The sequence below is a fragment of the Lygodium microphyllum genome, chromosome 30, assembly GCF_053477565.2.
Source record: "Lygodium microphyllum isolate KBCC chromosome 30, Lygodium_microphyllum_v1.1.10, whole genome shotgun sequence".
Classification (NCBI taxonomy): Eukaryota; Viridiplantae; Streptophyta; class Polypodiopsida; order Schizaeales; family Lygodiaceae; genus Lygodium; species Lygodium microphyllum.
The window spans coordinates 39,438,838-39,460,376 of NC_141164.1; the positions used below are offsets into that span (position 1 = coordinate 39,438,838).

The 21,539-nt window shown below is 41.4% G+C and overlaps 1 protein-coding gene across 1 annotated transcript; it reads right to left on the minus strand.

Annotated features, from left to right (window-relative positions):
- Window positions 1-409: 409 nt before the first annotated feature.
- LOC148009756 (uncharacterized) lies at window positions 410-21,229 on the minus strand. Its single transcript, XM_087672520.1, has 5 exons — window positions 20,896-21,229; window positions 1,251-1,321; window positions 1,007-1,112; window positions 790-925; window positions 410-715 (listed from the first exon to the last, which is right to left on the minus strand). Exons 1-5 carry the CDS (start codon window positions 20,976-20,978, stop codon window positions 542-544), a joined length of 570 nt encoding a protein of 189 aa, XP_087528646.1. The 5' UTR covers window positions 20,979-21,229; the 3' UTR covers window positions 410-541.
- Between the last annotated feature and the right edge of the window lie 310 nt (window positions 21,230-21,539).

Sequence of the window (21,539 nt, forward strand, 5' to 3'; positions counted from 1 at the left end):
TCTCCATGCGAATCTCACAAGCAAGAGGACTGTGCATGATACAAATGATTGCTAACAATGTGCTAAAATTGCATCTTACCTTTGACCTCACTAATCTCTTTCTCAATTTAGGCGTACACATTGTATGGAGAGAGAAAATTAATACCTTTGTATGGAGGGAATTAACCTAAGCCACCGGTCTTCCACAGGTTGATAAGCGTGTCTCAAACACTCCAGTGCAGGGCTATAAGCAGACACATAATCAAGGATAGCTTATGGGACGATTTACCACTGCCTGAAATATTGCCTAGAGCCCAGGTTGACATCCTTGGCAATTTAGGCTAGGCATCTGTTGGAAGGAACAGACCTACGAGGCACACTGTTTCATGTCAAGTTATAACAAACAAACACCTGTTCACAAAGCAATCAATAGCAAAGAAGAATGCAAAATGTAAAGCGGCAGTGTGAATATCCAGACGCACAATCACAAATGGGCATGTTAAGCACACTTGATGAATGTGCATGTTATGTGAAGAATACAGAGTTTACAAGTGACACGAGATTATGCCACAGCCTCTTTTTTGGGTGAAACTTCTCCAAGCCTGATCGCAGCTTTCTGACTAGAAAACTGTCGATGGTGATCACCAAACTTCTGTGTGGCCCATTGAAATACAGGAATGAGTATCCAGTAAAGAGCACCAAGAATGACAGGTGCAATCACAGCCCAACCAAGAATCTGAAAGAAATTGAGAATAATTATCAACTCCAAATGGAACAAAAGGCATTTCCCTGAAAGAAAGTGCTACTTACCACGTGGAAAACCCCAAACAGCAAATCTTGGCTGGCAGAACCAGTAATGATCTTTTTAAATGCATCGGAAGACAGTTCAAACTGTTCTTCACTCCCAATCATCCACTCACCAAATCGCAAGAAAGGTACAATCAAACTGAAACAAGACACGAACAAATTGAACACACATTAGATTAGTCTAACTGGACTATATATCGCAATAATTGTTGTGCCTTACCTCAGCTCTACTGGAGTTGCAATGAAGTTTGCCAGCATGAGGGTTGGGGTATGGCACCTGGATCCAAGAACAGCAGCAGCTAAACCGCAGAGGAAAACTGTCACTCCTGGAGAGGGAAAGCTGATTTGAGAAACAGAAATATAGACCTCACTACTCTTTTCTTTTTTTTTAGACTTTAGCAGTATTCTCAAGACATGAACCACACAGCCTCACTTCTCATATGAGGAGCTCCAATATAGCCTACCACAAATTGGAAAAACTCCCAAGGTTATGCCCAAAGCTGCTGAAAATGCTAATTGTTTAGGTTCCATTCCCCTGATATGAAGTTCAGAATAGTAAGTAGAATGGACAGCTGTATCCACAGTTCATCAAGTTGCTACATTAAACATTACAGATAAAAATGTCATTCAAAATTTTTTAATCCAATTCTCTCTGGTGAAATTCTGTTCAAAGCTGTAATTAAACCTTACCAACCCAGTTTAGCTGCAAAAGATAGAAGAATAGACCCACTTGAATACAAATACCCACAATTTTTACATAATCTTGAACTTTTGGACATGATTATACGAGTATACTGGCCAAGCTACAAACCATCTCGCCCCTAGCCTGCCAATTCCAGATAATAGGCTGCCTGTCAATCTCAACTTCTCATCTTTGATGTCCAGTTACCAAAAAAATGACACAGATCAATCAGGGAGGGTTATCAAGGCAGTATCAAAAATCCAAATCAGGAATGCTCTCCAATCTCCTAACACAACGGGTCTAACAACCTTGCCTCCCCTCTTGACTTCGAAGTCTACTGGCTTTGGTGAGTTCTTTCACCATGAGCTTGGCCAAAAGGTGTGAGAATGCACAGTGAATACAAGCAATAAGCATGCGAGTCAAGATCACAAAGACACAAGAACAAAAGACAAAGCATACACACAAGACAGCTCAGAAATGGGCAATGGAATCCATACTATAAACATGAGATACAAGAGTACAACAGAATGAGGCACAGAGCTCAAGGATGTGACATCCACTAGTGTTCCCAAGATCTCATAGGTGCACAACCTACCAGACGTTGAGATTTACAATGTGGAATTGTAATAGGACTCTCTACAAGGATAGGTACTTAGAGGATACCTTCAAGAATGTAGATATTGCCACATATATCAAGATGCACCAGCGTTACCAAAGGTATCCTTTTCCTCTCCATTCCAATCATCCCCACTCGGATGCTTTTATCCTCAAAACAAAAATTGAAGGACTTATTACAAGGAATTACAAATGGTGGAATGGAGAGGGTACTCTGCATAGACCTAACAAGAACTAACCTAATCTTCAAGAATCCTCTGAAGAACTAGAAGTGTAGGGCTGAGAACTAATTACAATGTGTGCATAACCATTGTGGAACATAAAGATGATAACTCCAGTAAAAATTCTTCAATTAAGAACTACTCATGGATATAGACATTGTGTGTCCACTGCAAACCTTGTTGCGCTAAATCTACAATAACTTTTGATTCGAATCAAGCGTGCTATTACTCCAAATGGAGCCCTTTTCAAGCACTTTCAGCCATATAACCTTTGCATCTGTGCTATTAGACCAAAATCAAATTTGTCCCAAAACAAAGAGTTGTCTTGCAATGAAATAGAGTCCACTAATTGAGATAATATCTTTCACAAAGAATATTTGAAGTTAGAGAAATCATTCCAAGAGTAGTACTAGTCTAAGCAATTATTTGCTCGGATCAAAAGGAAAGCTATCATCAAAACCATCAGCTAGATCATTGAACTGATCCATGTCATCATTCCCATTGATTGCCTCATGCTCAAGGTCTTCAAGAATTAACATGCTATTAACTTTTGGCTTTGCTTTAGGTGAATTTTGAAAGGTGATTTGTAGCATACTTCTCTCCATGCTTAAAACAAAGTCCTTTCTCCTTATGCTCCTTGTATTAGCGTGTCATTAGTTGGAGTAGCAATAGGTGGTGACTTTACTTTAGCATATTGATTTCCTATTCAAGCACCATTTGAGGGCTTGAAAGTTGCTCCTTGCTTGGTAACATTGTAAGATAAGTAGGTAGGAATTTTAGGGACATGAGTGAGTTTAGGAAGCATACTTTGCATTATTATTGTCATTTTGTCCTTGCTTTGTAGTGTCTTCTTGTTGCCCAGATGAATACTGAAAATTGACATGCTTCTTGTACTTTTGAGCATAACTTCGGCCAATTCAATAGCTTGGAAGAGTACAGAGCTTTTGTGCCATTATATCAGCTAATAAGCTTGCTTCTAACCAATAGATGTATTTATGCAACTTAGCATCATCACTTACACTCTCTACATACATAGTCAAATTCCTTGGTTTGAATGAGTCATATGATCAATAGCTTCCTTCGTTTGAGTACTAAAGAGGGCCATTTGCTCAACCATCTGATCTATCGACACCACTTCACGATGTCTAATTACATGATGGGTTTCATGGTTGCAAAGAGTAGCATTTAGCGTACCATATGCTCCATGCTCTTGTGACTCTTCTTGATGATCCCCTTGAGTATTTTCAACCATTGAGTCCCTAATTTGTTGTTGTAGACCTCATTAGCCTTTCTTTATCCCCTATTGTCTGCCATTTATAGGTGCTGTCTACTAAACTTGCAGTCACTAAAACGGCTATAACTTTTGACTCTGACGTCCAAACACTAAGCTTTTTGGTTCAAATTGAAGGTACAACACCCTCTGTGAAATGAGCTATCAAGTTCTGTGTTAGAATTAGGACTAAAAATTCTGTAAGCAAAACAATGTGACTGCCCAGAACAGTCGTGAACCTTATGGAAACCTTGTTTAGTGTAAAAATACCTTGTATACCCTGTTTTTAAGTCCTATAAACCCTGTGGGAACCCCTGTGAGACCTGTAGGTACCCAACAGTACACTGTGGGACCAAATTCCACTTGTGGGAGCTTAAAAATACCCTACAATACATATATATTACCTGCAAATGCCCTGTAAATCCTTGTAACACCTGTGATTTCTTGTCTAGTACTTGTAGTAACTTGCGAATCCCTGTAGGAGCCTGAAATTGCTCGGTTTCTTCAGCAATGCTTTGTTTTCAATCCTCTATACACAAGTACCAATGTGAGGGATAAAATGGTGGATAGGGCTTTCTACCCAGAATCCGAATTACTAATGAGTGTGCAAAGTTCCACCTCAAGCCAAGTTTGCACCCTTTTAGAGTCCTTAGTAAGGAAGGGTCAACTCTCTTTTGTCTTACTACAGTGGCATTCTAATCTAAAAGAAAAGGATGAAATGCATTGATTGAAAAGAAGCTTTCAGCCTTTGATGATATGCAAGAAAATTGGAAGATTTGGTGGATTAGAGAGAGGGAATACCTCAGCAACAATGAGTGACTCACTGAATTGCTTACTTACCACTTTATAACTTTGGATCTATCAAGGATAAAGCAATGCAAAGAGTAAAGATGAGCGCAATAAATCTCAGCTATAATCAAGATCTTAAGCATAGATGTAATCAAGAAACCATTTAGGTTACTGGTTTGATTAGAGGCTCAATTCTAACAAAGAAACAACTCTAAATTAAGGAAAATTTTAATTATTTAATCTCTCAAAACAATTGGATTAGACTCGGCAGATGGATATAAAAGAAAATTTAAGAACTAAGTGTAGATACCTCTTCCATAAGCTTAATGTAGACTTAAAGGCTAAAGCTCAATGCCACTCAATAGCAAACCACAATAGCTTGAAGGTTGATGTAGCTTCAATCTTCAGTAATCTCCAACACTCTTCAACGTTCAAAAATGAAAAATTGAACCATTTCATCCATTATCCCCAAATCTATCTTCATAATGGCTTCTTGATTAAGAATAGGCTTCAATACTTTGAATCTCCACACAAATTTGAACTGCTACTGCCGTAGATAAGCCTTAGGGCCAAGATTTGACAATATCTTCAAGAAGTTACAAGCTTGAACCAAGCTTTAATGGCTGTCCTTGTCCTATCTAGGGTTTCCATGAGAATAAGATGTCTCAAAGATAAGAAATAAGAGTTCCTCTTGATCAATAGAATACAATAGATGTTGATTATTGCTTATAGTGAGCCACAATAGCTATTGCTTCTTTCATAGCTATTGTGGCTCACTACATGTGTTTGCTGAAAATGACAAGTGCTGAGCAATTGGGACACTTGTCTCTTCAAAATGACACATGTCCTATTCTAAATGCCATGTGTTAATTTTCTAGAGAAAAAAGCTATTAAACCTTCTACTATAAAAATCTCTCAAAATGGTTAAGAATTTGAGATAACTACTGAAAGCAAAATTATTCCTTGCGAAATTCTTAAGCCTTTGACGCAAACAAAATTTCTATTTGAATAACTTTCAAAATTAGTAAACTCCTAAAATTTAGGGATTGTCGAATTTGGATTCAAGAGAGCTCAATTGTACAAATTCACCGGTTCATAGTTTGTTTCTTTTATCATAAGCATATGGTTTTGCTTTTTGAAACCATTCATTATGCAAGCTTCTAGTAGATGTGACCACTTGAGTAAAAAATTCATCATCATATGGACTTTCTAGTCAATCTAACCACTTGACTAAACTTTTTGAATCCTCTTGGATATCTCATCGATAATGACCCAAATATAATTATAGGGCATTCTAGCCATTGGCCACCCTTGTATAAAAAAGATAAACATTTAGCTTTTTAAAAAATTAATAATTTAATCATATATAAATCTCCTTTTAAAGTATATGAGCATCAAAATAATCTAAATCATTAGGTTAATACATCTTAGTAAGAGTTGATATACAAAACGTTGATTACATTCCTCCCTCTTGAAGTCTATCTTGTTTTCAAGACGTTGCTTAAAGTACTTCTACTCCTACAGCTTCTTCATAAGCTGCAAGTATTTCTGAATAGTCTTTAAAATACTCTTTTGAAATCTACTTAGAATCTAAATGAAAGTAATTTTTAAATTTCAAATGGAACTTTCTAGAAATGTTTCTTTCTCATTTTCTAATCATATAAAAAACTATTTGCTCTGGTTGAAGATCTATTCTTATTCATCTACTTTATTTGGATCCCCTATTACAGGTTCCAATTGTGCGAATTCTCCAATGCTTTAGAAGTTGTAACCTGTAACAAGCATCAATCACTTTTTCAATGGTTTGAAAGGAACCCATAATTTCTTATTGCAAGCTTAGTGACTTGCAAGATTGTCCACGTCTAATGTACGTGTCAACTCATCTGACCCATCCAATTCCATCCGGCACGTCCGGTCCTATCCAACCTGATCCCCACCCGCCCCGTATGCCAAATGGTCACTAATGATCCGTTTCTCCCCCTTTCTTTCTGCAATTTCTTTTCTTCTTTTCTTACTTTTCCTTTTTCTTTCTCTTCTCTATTCTTTTCTTTTTCTCTATTCTTTTCTTTCTTTCTTATCTTTCTTTTATTTCTCTCACACAAAGACTCAAGAGAAAAGTTTAAAGATTAAACTAGCAAATTTAAAAACTCTCTCCTTCCCTCTCCCTCTCTCATGACTCATCCATCTCTCTCTCTCATATACACAAAATGGCACAATGCAACCATCCTCACCCATGGGCCTGTTGGTGGTAAAGGCGTCTGTGCCTAGCCGCCCATGTATTAGTTATATTGACAGTACCTGCAAATTCACTATTGGCAGCCATTGCTTCATCTCAAGGTTCGTATCAGTCATCTATTGCTCCAACACTCATCAAGACCTCCTGAGGCCTGATCTAGGACCTTGATAGAGGTTATTCATCACTATTTTAAGCCCTATTGTGGACAGCAAAGGCAGCACCAACGCAAGTTTGTGCCGATTTGCAAGCTGATTGGGACAGCAACACTGCTCCAACATTTCCTCCTCATTAGGCTGCTCACTAAGCACTTACAACTCCTCCTAGATGCTCAGTATTGATCTTGGCATTGGCTTTAACCCTTAGGCATTGAGACTGGGCAACTGGTATTCAGCTCATTGGCTGCGTATTCAGCATACAATCTGTAAAAACAAGGCAGCCCCTTGTCATAGATGCCTCTTGCTTAGTGGTGATGCATAAATGATGCCCATACATTCGAGGAAGCTTACCCATCGATTGGGGATTATTTTGGAGCTGATTTAAGCACTGTTCTTGCTCAGTTTAACACTGATCTGGTTGCTGTAATGACCAGGGCTGAAGCTCATTTGGTCAGTGAAATACATGCCTATTGCTTCTCTAGAGCTTACTGCTACTTGGGTTGATACACCAATGCTTATGGTTCATGTTACATCATAGTTACCTGGAATGGGGAACGGGAACGAGACCCCCTGGAATGGGAGGAACGTCCAAGGTCGGGGAATGGGAACGAGGGGAATGGCACATGTCTTAAGTGCCCCAAATATGCCCTGCATGACCAAAATTGCCCCAAAGAATGTCCCTCTAATTGCCCCAATACTTCACAATGCTTGAAATTGACCCAAATGTCCCAAAATTGACTCGATTACCCCCATAGCTCAAATTGCCTTGAATTGCCCCAATTTCCCTTGAAATTAGACAATATAAATCGATGAATACCTTGGAATTGAGGATAGGCTGAAATTTGATTGTGATTTGCAAGAGTTGATAATGCATCAAATTTGAACTTTGCATGGACTCCCAATCAGCTTGTGGGTTGACTTGACACTTTGAATCTTCAACCTGAGAGAGAGAGAGAGAGAGAGAGAGAGAGAGAGAGAGAGAGATTAGTGTGTGCACATTAGGCAATGGAGATGGATGAACATGTGGTAGAAGGAGTGTGGCCCAAGCAAAAAGAAAAAACCAGAAAAAACGTCAATTTTCGATCAATAGACTTGAATAGGCCCTTCCAAAAAGGAAACGGCAAGGGGAACGACAAGAAATGGCAAGGAACGGTAGGGAACGGCAAAGAACATTCCTTGGTCGTTTCACCTCCTTGGAGGGTTTGAAACGCGTTAGGCCATTTCTACAGGCCGGAACAGCCGTTCCCTGTTTCTATGTGTTACATGCTTTGACATGATTCCAAAATGCTTTAGAGCAATGATTGAAGCTCATTTTGATTGACATTGTCTGTCATTTGCCTATAGCACACATTCTTTAAGACAGTTTATGCCTCATCCTTGGATGATACTTGGGCAATCCTCTTGAATGTTTGTGTTTGATATGGATGCTATGTGTCTTGGCTATTTTGCCTTTGACTTGCATTTGAGTTATTCTAGAGCTTTTGGACATTGACATTGGTTGTCAGTTACCTCCTTGGATATTACGGTGGATGCTTTGCCAACTACTTTCACTTGGATGCTCCGGATGTATACACTTGGATCTTGGATGTTTGATGCTATGTACATGATATATCTGAGCTTTGCTTGCTAATTCTGCATCTAACTTTGTTCTAGTGGGAGCCGCTTTATTCACATTGATGTTACATAGAGCTCATGGTTATGCAATTGAGCTTGATTATTGACACACTGCAATATTCACTTTATGTACATGCTCTCTTTACATGCTATATGTCTATAGTTTATGCCTTGAGGACTGATCTAAGTTGACACTTGTCTTGTACTAGCACTGATCTCTCTCAAGTCCTTGTCAATTATGCATACACTTGTCTTGGCTCTTAATTGAGATTTTGCTCAGTCAGTCGTGCCTTTGGTTGGTCTCTTCCATTACCCCGAGACCTACTACATGTATGATTGGTATGCTAGTTGAAGTATCCCACGCTGACATATTCCAGCTGACAGCTTTGGGTGCTTGTCTTATGTATGCTGGTTGCTAGAGTTTCTTACATACTCTGCATGATGCACGATATCACCTAGCAGTTCCAATTTGCCATGTATCAGTGATAGCTCAGTTTTGGCTTGATTTTCTTACTGTTGTACTTTATTTACAACAAACTGTAATTACAGATTTTGGCAATTTTCACGAGGTCAGTCACTTCCATTTGACAGTCATTTGTTCATACTTTGTGGACAGCTTCTTGGTTCAGCAGTTCCTCTTGTTTTTAGCTTGATTTAGCAGTGGTTTTAGGGCTGTTTGCAGTAATTACAGCAGGCTTCTTTGACAATTTGTGCACTTGTTTGCCTTCATTATGGCTGGTGGCTCAAGTGATAGTGCTATCTTTAATATTGACAAGATGGATGGCATCAACTACAGCCGCTAGAAGGCCTAAATTTGGCAAGTTTTAGTGTAGAAAATGCAAGTTAGGCCTTTGAAACATAAGGGTGTCAAGCCCGAACCTATTGATGCAGAGGATTAGGCTGAATTAGATAAGCTATGTAAGTCCACCATTATATTGTTCCTCTCTTAGCAGGTGTTCTGTAATGTTGTCTCTGATGGGCTATCTGCATGGGACTTATGGAAAAAGATTCGTAATGTCTATGACCAGCAGAGCACCACTTCTCAGATGTATTGGCTGAAGCAACTCATGGACCTTCACATGAAAGAGGGCACTTCTATATCAGCTCACTTAAATGAGTTTCATTCCATTATTAGTCATTTGTCTTCCCAGGGGATTGAATTCAAGGGTACTCTACTCCCCTCGTTCCTCTTAGTTACACTGCCCAACTCATGGGATACATTTCGTACTGCTATGTGTGCCAATATGCCTTAGAGGTAATAATGGTAGGAACGGTAGTGCCCGCCGTGGGAGAGACTCTCAGATGTATTGGCTGAAGCAACTCATGGACCTTCACATGAAAGAGGGCACTTCTATATCAGCTCACTTAAATGAGTTTCATTCCATTATTAGTCATTTGTCTTCCCAGGGGATTGAATTCAAGGGTACTCTACTCCCCTCGTTCCTCTTAGTTACACTGCCCAACTCATGGGATACATTTCGTACTGCTATGTGTGCCAATATGCCTTAGAGGTAATAATGGTAGGAACGGTAGGAACGGTAGTGCCCGCCGTGGGAGAGACTCTCAACAATCTCACTCTCAGACACATGGACAATCTCATAGTAAGCCCCCTAGCCATAAGTCCTCATTGACTTATCATTACTATAGAAAAGCAAGGCATATTTGATTGCAGTGCCATAAAATGCCTGAAAACAAGCACAAGAAAAAGAGCAAGGGTAAAGCACAAGACAAAAATGATAATCACAGCATTGTCCCTAGCAAGTCAAGTGTTAAGATTGAAGAGATTAATGTTGTGCAGACTAATTCTGATGATGATTTCATACTTGCAGCTTCTTCTCCTAATACTTCACAACTGTCTAATGCTTTGTCAAGGTATACTCAGTGTTGGTTGACTCTTCATGATGTACGTCATGTACCGGCTCTCACAAAGAGCCTTATCTCTACTGGCACTTTGGATGATGCAAGTTATGTAGTTTCTTTTGGTAATTCCTTATGGAAGATTATCCGTGGGAATCTTGTCATTACACGTGGTGCTAAGTCCAATACTCTCTAGCCCTTGCTTGTATCTAGATCAATTGACCATATTTTAGCAATAGATGCAGTTCCACATACGATGCCATGGGCATATGTCCTTGAAAGGAATGAAAATGCTTATCTATTTGCAATATCTTCCACCCTTGACTATAAACATTTTGTCTTGTGATCATTGTTTATATAACAAGCAAATACGCAATACACATAAAAAGTTTGGTATGACACACATGGGTGAGCCTATGGCTCTTATTCATTTGGATGTATGTGGTCCCATGCCCTACAAGTCATTAGGTGGCGCAAAATATTTTGTTATCTTCATTGATGACTATATGCATAAAGTTTGGGTATATCCTATTAAGTAAAAATCGGAAGTCTTAGCTATATTTCAACGTTGGCTTGCCTTAGTTGAGAATTAGTCTGGGTATCAGCTAGAATGTACAAGCGCAATAAGTTGGATCCTAAGTCTAAGAAATGCATCTTTCTTGGTCATGGGGATGTAGGTAAGAATGGGCTATCACCTATGAGATCCACAAGCTTGAAAGGTTATCCACAGCCATGATGTTGTTTTCCATGAGAAAAAAATGCATAAGCAACCTGCGCATGTCGTTGAGGTACATAGGATGATATTTCAAGAGGAGCCTCCTACTACTGTATAACGAGCTAGACAACCTATCGCAACAGTTGATGCCCCAGTGACCTAGGTCCCTGATACACCACAGGATGTACAAGCCCCACAACCAACTTTGAGGCGGTCTACTAAAGATAAACGACCGTCTACACAATTTGAGCCCTCTATGGATTATGTTATGGTGACAACCTGTATAATTTGAGCCCTCTATGGATTATGTTAAGGTGACAAATGCTGAGGAGCCTCTTACTTATGATGAGGCCATACGCAAAGGTGAGAATCACTCTTGGAAGAGCACCATGCAATTAGAGTATGACTCGCTACAGAAAAATCATACATGGGATTTGATTCCTTTGCCTGGTAGCAAGCGTACTTTGCCATACAAGTGGATATACAAGTTGAAAAGTATCCCTGGATGCCCCAAGACGGGATACAAGGCCAGATTGGTTGCTAAGGGCTTCAAGCAGGAACATGGTGTGGACTTTGATGAAGTTTTTTCTCCTGTTGTGAAAATGACTACCCTATGCTTGGTACTAGCTTTTGTTGCTCGGCTTGACTTGGATCTTTATCAGATGGATATCAAGATGGCTTTTCTTTATGGGGACTTACATGATGAGATTTACATGGAGGAGCTTAAGGGCTTTGCAGACCCTCGCAAGGAACACCTAGTGTGCAAATTGCAAAAGAGTTTTTATGACCTAAAGCAAGCACCTAGAGAATGGTATCACAAGTTTGATGCCTTTATGCATTCACTGGGATATTTCCACAGTGATATTGATCCGTGTTTATACACAAAGAAGACTCATGATGGCAGCCTTATGATTTTGATCCTCTATATGGATAATATATTGATTACTGAGAGTGGTCATGATGAGTTGGATGCCTTGAAAAGTCAGCTCAGGAAGAGCTTTAAGATAAAGGATATGGGACAGGCCTTGCATATTCTTGGGATGCACATTACCCACGATCGCTCTAAGGGGCTTCTCTACTTGTCACAAAAAAGTGCATCCAAAAGGTTCTTGAGCAGTTTCATTTGCACGATATTAAGCCTATTGATTGTCCTTTACCTTCTCATGTGAAGATTAGTCAAATCGATTGTCTGCCATCTGATGAGGAGAAGGCTGAGATGGGCGAGATCCCTTATGTATCTGTAGTGGGCAGTTTGATGTATGCCATGATAGCCACTTATCTTAACATAGCATTTGCAGTGGGAGTTGTGGCACACTATATGGCTAACTTGGCAGACCCCGCATTGAGATGCCATCAAGGGTATCACGCGGTCATAGCAACCAAAAACATCAGTAACATTTAGAAACAAAACGTCAAAAACGTATTTCGGAAGTTTCTTTCAAGAGGGAGTAAAATAAAAAACACGGGTTTTTTTATATAAGAATTTTTAATAGTTTTGACTAGGGAAAGAGATTCTAAATCTCTATGAAACTCTCTTAAACAAAGAATGGCTAATTGAGCTTGAGTGATAATAGAGTCAATTGAGAATAATACATTATACGTTACATATCCATGATCCATTATTGACTTGTTACTTATGTCAAAGTTAGTCTTTGGACAAGCTATACTATGATTTAGAACTCAAATATTATGATTCATACATATCATACAAAGAATTTTGAAATTAACATGTAAATAGCCTATCTATAATATGGACTGAGTCAAGTTGCAACATCATGATTCTCATTTCAAAACAAACTGACAAAATATCAAAATCATGAATGAATCATAATATATCATAAATAACTCATAAATGAGACTAAAGTCGTATAATATTCAAATCTCAAGACAATAAGAGATACTAGATTGACAAAGTCCAATAACTAAACAAAATCGCAAAAAAATCAGTCTCTCATCCAAAATCTTGAGCCTCACGAGTCATTACACATCATCATCATCATGTTTAACATTGCCCATTAGTTTTTGTCAAAAAAACCATATTTTGGGTTCCAACCCACCAAGAAAATAAAAAATGTTAAAAAGACCCACGTTTTTTACTCTCAGAAACGTTTCGTACTTTAAGAAACATTTCATAAGTTTCAAATTCAAAGAAACACGTTTATTAGTTGCTATGCATGCGGTACCTAAAGGGCACAGCAGCTATGTGCATATGTTATGATGGCCAAGATACATGAGTAGTGGGATACACTGACTCTGATTATACAAGACATGTAAACAGTAGGAAGGGAGTGATAATGATCAAAAGGCCCATGATCTTGATAAGAAATTTGCCAAATTTTGCTTGTTGTTCATAACAGTCCCTCAGATGGCGGCCTATGAGCCATAAGAGTACTCTATAGGAAGCTTGGAGCATGAAGACTTAAGCTCTCATGTCCATTTTGACAGTAGAACTCATGGGAGAGAGAGAGAGTGGAGGTTTTGGCTATGGAGGTTGAAGGAAGCTCGAAACTAGAGAGAGAAAGACAGTGTCTGAAAATGATGTTGCACAAGGATCAAAGACACATGCTCTAATACCAATTGTCAGAGAGGACTATAGAGAGAGGAGAGAGAATACTGCAAAAGAGAGAAGAGTGTAGAAGAGAGAGAAATAGAGTGATGAGGACAAAGAAAGACTAAAATAGGAGAGAGAAAGACAGGAAAGAGAAAGAAGCCATTGAAGCTGTGAGCAAGGAGAGAGAAGAAGGACAATCATTGTATTAATGTGTCAAATGATAGGAAAATTTACATGTTCTCTCCTTTTAAACCAATGTCCGTGTGACATGGCATATCAACATTATTTGCATACTAAATCATTTTCTTCCCAACTTCTTACAACCCCAAATTTGACATTGACTAGTTAGCCTCTTGAATCTCCCTGAAATTCCCCATTTTGAACTACTAGAATTAAAGTTTAGGCTCTCAATTCCGAGCACACATCGCGAGATGACTGTCAAACTCTAATTTCTATTGTAAATTAGGGTTTACAACGAAGATTTTCCAATATCTCTGCCTCTAATGACTAAAATAGCTAAATTTTGCTGAGATAACTTAAGAGATAGCTAGGGGATAAGAGAATGCTGTAGTTAGAGAAATTTCAAAGTTTCATCGCGAGAAATCTTGAAAAATTGTTGCTGCCTTGCTCAAATAGCCATGGAAGCTGTCACCTACAACTCAAAACCACCAAAAAGATTAATGTCCCCTCTTGTATGCTGTCACCTACACCACAAGGACCTTGGGCTAATGTCTCCCACTCTTGGAGGGCTCCAAATGTTGTCACTTACTATAGAACTAGTTCATGGTGGCTGCAAATCACATCAGCAACATCTCCTTTCTCTCTAATAGCCTCCTCCTCTCCCACAATGGCTAAAAGAGGCTTCCACCAGTCCCCCAAAAATGTTTTTTCCACTTGCATGGGCAAGTTTTGCCAAGTGGCTGTTAGAGAGTCATTCCCTGGCAGCAAGCAGTACGGATAGCGCAGAGGAGCCACATCAACAGGTGCAGGTGCCACATTAGCACAATCGGACAATTGCCACGTGGCACAACAGCAATCGGACAGGTTTTTTGTGCAGTCAGCTACATTAAATGCAGCCAACCTGATTCTGGCCATTTTTTCGTGTTATTTTCTGCTATTTATAGCAGTTCAGTCCAGCACTTGGTCATCTTGGATCTAACAAAGACAGCCTGCTGAGACTAACAGCACGCGGGCTGACGGAGATTGAGGTCCTCAAAGCGAAGACATACGCAGATATTTTCTCTGCACCCGTGTATATCTCTGCATTCCTATACAACATTCTACATTGCAGATTTTCAATGTTTAACAGTCTCCTCTCTCTCTCTCTTCTCTCTATGTTCACTCTCTCTCAGTCTTGGTCCACTTCCGCATCGCTGCACTCTGACATGGTATCAGAGCGGTGAAATCGGACTGACTAATTGAAGAACCTATCTTTCAGTGCGACACAAGGCTGCGTTTTCACCATTCGAGAACGAGCGGAAGGGCTGCGCATTGGAACAAGGCTGACGCGAGTGGGCGTGTTGGAAAGGAGTCCAGTTGGTGAATTTGCTACAGGTTATTGCTATTTAAAGGAGAGGACGCTGCACTCTGACATGGTATCAGAACAGTGAAATCGGACTGACTGATTGAAAAACCTACCTGAAGAGGAGATTTCAGTGCAACACAAGGCTGCGTTTTCAGCATTCGAGGGCGAGCAGGAAGGCTGCGCATTGGAACAAGGTTGACGCGAGTGGGCATGTGGGAAAGGAGTCCAGTTGGTAAATTTGCTACAGGTTATTGCTGTTTGAAGGAAAGGAAGGCTGTGTTTTAGGTCTTCCACTACAAATTTTACCTTTTCATCGCCTCCGACGGCTGAAGAAGGCAGGAAGTGGAGGCAAGAGCCCTAACAAGCTGCGTTTACACAGTCAAAGGGGACTGATTTTGTGTTTGTGCAAGCATTGCAGGTGAACATGTCTACAGAGACTAACTTGGAGTTCGAAGCGATCATGGACAGAAGGTGCCTGTCCTACCGGCTCTTCCATCCGATCAGAAGCTTGATGGTGCCAATTACCGCATCTGGCACGTGATGATGTTGGCCATTCTGGAGTCTTATGATTTGGCGAAGCTTGTGATGGAGGAGATTAACTGGCCCTCAGTGAGAGATGAGTCCAAACTCTCTTCCAATGCTCATGCGAAGTTGACCAAGGCCTAGTCTCACTGGGACAAACAGAATGCCAAGATTCGTTCTTTTCTTTTTCTATCTTGTACTACAGCCCTAATAGCTCACATGGAGCACTTGACGGCGACTCAAGAGATATGGCTGGGGCTCGACCAGATGTATAACCAGATGACCCTAATGAAGAGGGTTTCTTTGGAGGTGCAAATGCGGACCTTGTCCATGAATAAGTCTTCTTCACTTCAGGAACACATCAACAAGCTTCGGTAGTTTCAGATGCAAGTTCAAAATGCGGGAAAGCCTATCTCCTCCAAAGACATGGCGATCACTTTGTTGTCCCAGTTATCGCTACGATTCGGTACTTTTTATTCCGTTCTTATTGCACTCTTTGGTGGGAAGAGTTGGTTCCTATGGTCTTAGACCAAGAGGAACAACTGAAGGGACAGAATGCTTCCAAATCAGAGGCTTTGGTTGGTCAAGCCTCTCAGAAGGAGGGAAAGGACCACAAGAAGAAGGAGCACAACAAATCCAAGAAGAACAAGGAGAAGGAATCGACTTGCCATATTTGTGGTAAGACCGGTCATTGGAAGAAGGATTGCTCCGACAAAGACAAGAAAGACACCAAGAAGAAGGGCCCGAAGGATTCTGGAGCAGTGGCTGCACTCTCGTCAGCTGCTTTTCTACATTTAGCGGTCATTGAGGACCCTACACCGAAGACTTCTGATGCTGTGATGATAGCTCCCCACTCTCGAGAGTGGATCGTGGATAGTGGTGCCTCACGGCACACGACTCCTCCTCCCATTAGTGTTGCCCATTTGCAACCTTCGCGTGGGCAGATTCTCATTGGAGACAGCTCTTCTGCGTCTATTGCTGTGCGGGGTGAGATGCAGTTAATTCCAGATGGACGTGGTGGTACCCACACTTCCGAGGTGTTACACGTGCCAGGCTTGGGGTATCATTTGCTTTCGGTCCATAAGATTTGTGCTCTTGGCCTCTTGGTGGAGTTTGACAGTGATATTCGCGTTCTTAATCATGGATCGAGAAAGGTTCTTTCTTCAGGATATGAGAAGAACGGCATTTACAAATTGAAGTCTTCTACAGCTCTTACCTCTCTTCTTCTTACCTCTCAGACACAGTCCGAGCTATGGCATGCTCAGTTTGGCCACCCAAACTATAAGTACCTTCGGAAGGCGTCGCGACGATAGTTTGTCCAAGGTTTGCCGGACATAGTGGTGAGCCAACAGCCATGTGTCTCCTGCATTTGTGGGAAACTGCATCAGGATGTGATTCCCAACAAAGCTTAACGACGGTCTACTTCACCTATGGAGCTTGTATCTATGGATCTTTGTGGCCCACTGAGGACCGAGTCCCTGAAGGGGAGCTTGTACTTCATGTTGATCGTAGATTGCTATAGCAGGATGACATGGGCTTATTTCTTGACGTTGAAGTTGGAGGCTTTCTCCCACTTCAAGGATTGGCTTCTCTTTGAGGAGAACCAATCTAGCTGGCGACTGAAGACCTTGCGCTCAGACAAGGGTGGTGAATTTGTGTCTAATGAGTTTGCTCGTTTTTGTGTAGATAGAGGCTTTCACCAAAAGTTTGCTAACATCAACACTCTTCAAGAGAATGGCATTTTGGAGCGGAAGAACCGAAGTGTGATCGAGATGGTGCGCACCATGATGAAGCACCAACAGACACCTCAGTTTCTGTGGACCGAGGCAGTGGCTACCGCAGTACACATCCTCATTCAATCTCCCACTTCAGCTATTGACAGGATGACACCTTTTGAGGCTTACTTTGGGACTATGCCTGATGTCTCATATTTCAGGAACTTTGGGTGTGACGCCTATGTGCACATCCCGAAGACGTAGCGGAACAAGTTCGAGGCGGCTTCCCGACGATAGGTTTTTGTCGGCTACAGCTCCCAGTCCCAAGGTTATCATATGTTTGATCCTGTCAAGCAGGATGTCTACACAAGGCGAGATTTGCGGTTCATGGAAGTTCCGACCACAAAGGGGGGTGAGGAGCACTCTACCCTTGGAGATCCAAGGGAGAGTTGGGCTCCCGAGACAATTCCTTTGGAGCCAAAGCCTCTTGATGGAGATTCTTCTTCTGATTCAGAGTCTTCCCTTCCATCGGCCACCCCAGTGGATGTACCCGAGTCTTTAGCAGATGGAGAGCGACAGGGAGAGGTCCGGCCTCCTCCTCGTTGGGCCCGTGACACACTTCGAGATTCAGGGATCGAGGGGGTCCCTGAGGAGTGGGAACCGCAAGATGGACCGCGGAGGTCACGAAGGAATCGAGCATATTCTACAGAGCTTGTTTGCTCTAACTATTGTTTGATGACCCGTGTTATGCAAGATCAAGAGCCCACTTCAGTGAAGGAGGCTTTGCAGTCTAACCATTGGCGGAAGGCTATGGAAGCCAAGTTGGAGACTATTGAGAGAAATGGCACTTGGTCCCTTGTGCCTCATCCCTCTCACAAAAAGGTGATTGGCATCAAGTGGGTCTTCAAGACCAAGTACCTTAGTGATGGTTCTTTGGACAAGCACAAGGCTCGCCTTGTTGCTAAAGGTTTTGCTCAGCGCCCATGCATTGACTTCCGTTACACTTTTGTCCCCATTGATCGTATGGCGACTATTCGAGTTGTTCTTGCCTTGGCTGGCCATAGGAGATGGCATGTTTATCAGTTGGATGTAAAGTCAGTCTTTCTTAATGGTGACTTGTAGCAGGAGATCTATGTAGAGCAATCTCCAGGCTTTGGATCCTCGGATGGGAAAGTTTACAGGTTGAAGGCGGCCTTATATGACCTCAAGCAGGCTCCGTGTGTTTGGAACGAGAAGATTAACTCGTTTCTTCAATCAAAGTTGGGATACCAACGCTCCAAGGCCAATCCGCAGCTTTATGTACACACTTCCAAGGCTGGTCGTGTGTTGTTTGTGTTGTATGTTGATGATTTGATTCTTACAGGTGATCATGCACAGAAGGTCCAAGAGACTAAGACAGCTTTACAACAGCCGTTCGAGATGACAGATTTGGGGCTTGTTCATTTCTTCTTGGGTCACGAGATTTATCAGTCTCAGAGGGGGATTTTTATCTCTCAACAGAGATATATTCAGGAGCTCTTGGTGACTTTTGAGATGGAGACTTGTCGGATCATTTCTACTCCTATGGATCCAAACTAGAAGGCCATCTCACACTCAGATTCTCCCTTGACGGATACTTCCTGCTACCGTCAGTTGATTGGATCCTTGATTTGGCTATTCAACACTCGTGTTGATCTTTGTTTTGTTGTGGGTCTTTCGGCGAGGTTCATAAGTGAAACCAAACAGGCGCATTGGCACGCTGCCTTGAGGATACTTAGATATTTAAGGGGGACCTCTTACTTAGGGATTTCTTATCCAACAGGTACTGATGCTTCAAACCTTATTCTTGCAGGTTGGAGTGATTCGGATTGGGCTGGCGATATGGACCACCGGGGGGCTACCACAAGCTATTGTTTTACTTTGGGTACAAGTGTTATCTCTTAGAGTAGCAATAAGCAGTCCACAGTAGCCCTTTCTTCTACTGAGGCGGAATATCGGGCCGCATCTTCCACCACATGTGAGGTTGTGTGGTTTCGGAGATTGTTGGAGAAGCTTGGCTACCCCCACACTCGTCCTACTCTTCTATGGTGTGACAATGAGAGTTGCATTGCCTTGGTACGGAATCCTGTATTCCATGTCCGGACAAAGAACATTGAGATCCAACATCACTTCACTCAGGAGAAGCTTCTGGATGGGACCATTGATGTGGAGTATTGCAAAACGGAGGATAATCTTGCAGATTTGTTCTAACCTGTCCAAGATCTGAGAGGGGGTGCTAGAGAGTCATTCCCTGGACAGCAGGCAGTATGGACAACGCAGAGGTGCCACGTCAACACAGTCGGACAGTTGCAACGTGGCACAGCAGCAGTCAAATAGGTTTTTTGTACAGTCGGCTGCATTTAATGCAGCCAACTTGATTCTGGCCATTTTTTCATGTTATTTTCTGCTATTTATAGCAGTTCAGTCCAGCACTTGATCATCTTGGATCTGACACAGACAACCTGCTGAGACTGACGAGCTGATGGAGATTGAGGTCCTTAAGGTGGAGACATATGCAGATATTTTCTCTGCACCCGTGTATATTTCTGCATTCCTATACAGCATTCTACACTGCAAATTTTCTGTGTTTCACTGTCTCCAGTGGCAGCCCTCTAATCCCATTTTTCAACATTATTAAGCTTATTAACTTAATTTTCAAAAGATTAATTCTAAAAATTGATTTAAGAATTATTCTAACGTCTAAAAACTTAATTTCACCAACTAATAATTAAATTGGCTAGGTCAATTTGTGTTCCAAGTATCCTTGAGCAGTTATTGCCCCTTAGACTAGCATTCATTAATTAATTAAATGTCAATATGGCAGAGGCCCCTCTATCCTTATACAAAAGTGCTACTTGTCATATCGTGTGTGTGTTCATCCTGAACATACACATAACTGCCAACCAACATTTGAATCAAGCATTTGCAATGGTTAACGCACAGATTGGCAAATCACCAAGGTACTCCTAAAGAGTTTTCAATAGTTGGAATGTTCAGCTTCTGACAATTGGCTTCGCAAGACCAAATCCGTGCACAAGATGGTACAGCACGTACCAATACAAGGCAGTATTGAGAAATGTGTCAAGCTGCCATAGCCCCGATGATCCCAATTCTAAGACACAGAAATTACGACCAACAGATCTGTTTGACTTGTACACAAAGTACCCTTTGCCTCATGGACAAACAAGTACCTTCTCCTCGTGCCTTACCTACTTCTTCGTTTACTCATGTAAATGAAGGGATAGCTGGCTGCTTATGGCATTGGTACACTATCATTATCAATGGCCACCATGCAAAACCCGGAGACAACCTATGGCTTCATTTAACAATGAAAGGTATCGGGCTCTCATGAACTTGAATGGATACTCCACACTGTGAAATTTTGCAGAGTCAAACTGCTTCTCTGCCAAAGCCTTTGCAAGCAATGCCTTGTTTTTCTCCCGGAGACGCACAAAGTATAAGACTCGTAAAACAAGCAAACTGACTGACCGAGGCGGAATCAAATAGTTGTGTACTTCCGATACACAAATCGCAACACTTCTTACGAAGATAATGCCCGGATTCAAAAGGGAACTGCATTATAAAAGAAAAATGATGGTGACGATGATGAAGAAATGGTGTGACCTGCGCAATATAAGCATGAGAGGATCCACGATTTTGGACCTCCACCATCGACGCAGCCAGGCTGTTTGTTGTTGAGTGTTCATCGTCTCCCTTTCTCCTGCTCCCAAGCACAGTTAACAAATGAACACAACAATTTCAGCGAAGAGTAGTAGAGACGGAGAATCGGCTATCGATACGCGTCACTCCACGTGTAGTAGGTTGCTTGTACAGAGCGCTAATGTCTAATTAGCAGCAAGGGCAGAATGCTGGTGACGCCACCTGGGTCACCAAGGTCCAAGTGGAACCAAACAACGCGAGTGAAACAACGTTATGCTCGTCGAAGCACCATCTATATCTATTCTACATTATTCTTGTGGTTAAGGGAGGTCGCAAACCTCCAAAGGATCTCTCGAACTTGACACATGTCCAAATTTATTCAAATTTGAATCAAAGTATCTCTTTTTAACATCTACTTGGCTATATCTTTCCCTCTACCAATAGTATTAAGGACATTACACATTAGGGCAAATAGAGTAAACCGACGAGGGGAAGCATTAAATCACTTATGAGCTTTTACACTTGGGTGGATGGGAAAAAGGTGCTTGCCTATGTGGGATGTTGACTCGTGGTCACAATATAGCAAATTCTAACCGACAGGATGGTGT

What these genes read in the sequence shown, in the direction of transcription:
- LOC148009756 (XM_087672520.1), bottom strand. Translation starts at nt 20,978, where the DNA reads ATGAACACTCAACAACAAACAGCCTGGCTGCGTCGATGGTGGAGGTCC. An exon ending in CTCATGCTTATATTGCGCAG is followed by an intron (nt 1,322 to 20,895) that starts GTCACACCATTT and finishes ACTTCATATCAG; the next exon opens with GGGAATGGAACCTAAACAAT. An exon ending in GGGAGTTTTTCCAATTTGTG is followed by an intron (nt 1,113 to 1,250) that starts GTAGGCTATATT and finishes TTCCCTCTCCAG; the next exon opens with GAGTGACAGTTTTCCTCTGC.